General features: G+C 33.9%; 1 protein-coding gene across 1 annotated transcript; it reads right to left on the minus strand.

Moving 5' to 3' along the window:
- Window positions 1-436: 436 nt before the first annotated feature.
- Window positions 437-2028, minus strand: LOC149896880 (uncharacterized). The gene has a single exon (XM_090117075.1). The coding sequence runs from the start codon at window positions 1919-1921 to the stop codon at window positions 437-439; it is 1485 nt and encodes a 494-aa protein (XP_089973201.1). The 5' UTR covers window positions 1922-2028.
- Window positions 2029-3410: the final 1382 nt, after the last annotated feature.

Here is a 3410-nt window from a genome sequence, read left to right on the forward strand (position 1 = left end):
CCAGTTACTATGGTGACCATTAAAATCTCCTAGTATCAAAGTTTTCCTAGAGAAAAGAGAAAAGACATCATCCCAATCTACTTGGGACGTTCGCACAGATGATGGACAGTATATGGAAATAACATGCTGCAAATACTTACAATTTAATATGTTGATACCTACAATCTCAATGCCAGCATTACGCAGTTGAATAGAAGATCTTGAAGCTTTCAGCGACTTGTGGCAAATGATTGCAACGCCTCCATAACCATCCGACCTATCTTCTCGGAAAATACTATAACCTGATAGATTTAAAACTGATTCCGAATTAAGCCACGTCTCACTAATAACTGCTATATGAGTTTTCTCTCTGTTAAGAAGCGCTTCAAAATTTAATAATTTTGGTTCCAGGCTCTGAGCATTCCACTGAAGAACGTTTAACTTAAAACTATAACTATTAGCCATTACTTATGTTGTTAAAAAATAATTGTAATAAATTCCCTTCCTTAAATATATCACACAAGAAAGAAGTAAGCTCGTCGACAACCAACCGTATGCACAGATAAATTTTTTCATTAAAATCTTTTCTGGACAGTATTATTTGCTTTATCTTATTCAAAAATGCTGTGAATGTTCTCTCTTTTCTCTTTCCTTTACCTTCTGATACCGGTTCTCTTCCATCGTTACACTCGAGTACTTCGTCCCTTTCTATTATGTCTTCTGTAAATATTTTTCCTTTTGATTTGTTTCTTTTTTTCCGAAATGATGTCATGCCACTAATTTCTGAGGTCATTTCATTATCTATGTTGTTTTCTAAATCTTCATCTTCCATTACTTCACTTGTAGTCCTGTTCTTACCCTGGATGACTATGTCTCTATAAGAAGGGGTGCCAACCTTAGCATCATTATTTTCTCGTGAATCTATATAAGTTGATGAGTCGTTGTTGTTGTCGAGCCTAGATTGAATATTGCTTTCAAGGTAAAGAGATAAGCCCTTGCTGTAGGTGCAGTTATTTTCACTCATAATTCTTTTAATTCGCTTTTCCTTAATAAAAACTGGACAATTTTTGTCCAGAGCCATATGTTCCCCTTTGCAATTTATGCACCAAAACCTTTTAGTTTCACAATTTTCGTGACTTTGGCCACATTTTGGACAAATGCTCTTTCTACTTGGACAAAACTTTTTTGCATGACCAAATTTCCAACAACCTGCACATTGTGTGACAGGAAAGATGTAACGTTCAACCTTAAACGGACACCCGTAAACATGTACGTACGAGGGTAAGGACGAACTTTTAAAACCAAGACGGACCACGGTACTGTCTACCCACTGGCCGTCGCTTGTCAAGCGCTTTAACCTTCTCATTGAGACAATCTCATATTCACATGCGGACTCTTGAAGTATTTCCTTCTCTTCAATATCTAAATCTATATCTCTCACAATACCATAAGAAATATTCACTTCATCCATATTTTGACACCGATAATTATTCTCATTAAATCTCTTGCACTTCAACAGTTTGCTCGCATCTTCCTTGTTTTTGAATGTAATTATTACTTTATACGGACTTCTATACTTAATTGATATTATATTTCCAATATTTTCCACGCTTAAGAGCTTTGCCAAACCAAATTGTTTAGGTAACAATTCCATAGAGGATAAACGGACCCGAACACCTTCAATAGCTTCATCATCTCTTGTTTTCATATTTGTTGTTTCATCATTTTGATCGGACGAACTGCGCAATAATCTTTTGGGCTTTCTTTTAACGGCTATAAATCCCTCATCATCATTTATAATCTCTTCCTCGCTATCTGACCTGTGTCTTTTTTCTGGACCCATGGGCATGTCAATTATCACTTCCTTTTCTTTCTGTTTCTCTTCATTCATCCCTTCTGATTTTTCAGAGCCAACACTCATAGATCGATTGAAACTAGCCATAATCCAAAGTCAAAATAAAAATTGACATGAGGGTAGAATTAAAATAAAACGCCGCTAACGCTCACGAAATACGAAACTGGGCAACTGACGTGCGTCTTATGCCGTCGCTCGCGCGCAACTGTTATACTATTTAGTGATGCAACAAGCATGTTATATGAAATACGTGTATCAATGGTAATAACACGGATAATATATTAGTAAATTTAGTACAGTTAGGGCCGATTTTTCAATGCTTGGATAAAACTTATCCGTCCAATAAAGTATTACACGATAATATTAAAATGTCACGTAAACTGTCAAATATGGGCAATTAGAATACGTTTATAAAATGGTAGTTTTATACATTATTCAACGAATAAGTTTTATCCAAGCATTGAAAAATCGGCCCTTAAAGAGATTATAATAAAAGCTGAAATCTACTCACTGTAACTAAGAAATATATTTATATTTTTCCAGTGTTTTGGAGGAATATGTAAAACTGTCGTACGTAATTTTTTATTAATTGATTGAACAATATAGAAGTTTCTTTAATTGTGTACGTACTTAATGTGTGTGTTAAGGACAAGATTTTTATAAAGTTAACATGAAAATATTTTACTACTTACCAACTCTTTTCACAACTCTTCTTTTTTCAATTTTCCACAAGTTTATTCGGTTTAGTTTATCTTTCAGTTAAAATATATTATATACCTAATAATGTTTTTCAAAAAGTTATAGTCTGTACTAGCGCTCCGCCCCGGCTTCGCCCGTGGTACATATTTACGTTTTCTCTACATAAAAACCATCCTCGTACTTCAAGGAATATAATTAAAAAAGAATTATCGAAATCGGTTCAGCCGTTCACACGTGATGCCGTGACAACGCGAAACGGGTTTCATTTTTATATATTCTGTATTTATATTCTCCTATAAAGTATTATTAATTAATATGTATTTAGAGTTAATTGTAATAAAATATTATCATTTTCAGTGTGAAGGCAACGAATGCAAATCTACGGTAACAATTATTTATTTATAGTTTTTGTAAAGCATTATTCAAATATGTTTACCTACTATGAAATAAGCAAGTTATAATAGAAGTTTTGATGAAAAGGTTTTCTTTTTTATTTCTTTATTCTTATCTCTCTTTATTTATTTTTTCAGTGTTCAGGTGGAGTTTGTGTATCAAAGGTGCCGCTTGTTATATTATTTACTAGCTGCGCCCCGCGGTTTCACACGCATTGCTCCGCTCCTGTTGGTCTTAGCGTGATGATATATAGCCTATAAATAGCTATGACTATCTAACACCGAAAGAATTTTTCAAATCGGTCCAGTAGTTCCTGAGATTAGCGCGTTCAAACAAACAAACAAACTTTTCAGCTTTATAATATTAGTATAGATGTATTTGACGTAAATATAATATTATAAACGTAACTATGAACTATTTTGTTTGATAATATTACATAGTCCGCGTCGTCCAATCTTTGGTTCTTCAACATGCCGGTTTCCTC

Source organism: Colias eurytheme, chromosome 27 (assembly GCF_061535395.1).
Source record: "Colias eurytheme isolate Ceu_HAF_F1 chromosome 27, ilColEury1 Martin Lab GWU primary, whole genome shotgun sequence".
NCBI classification, from domain to species: Eukaryota; Metazoa; Arthropoda; class Insecta; order Lepidoptera; family Pieridae; genus Colias; species Colias eurytheme.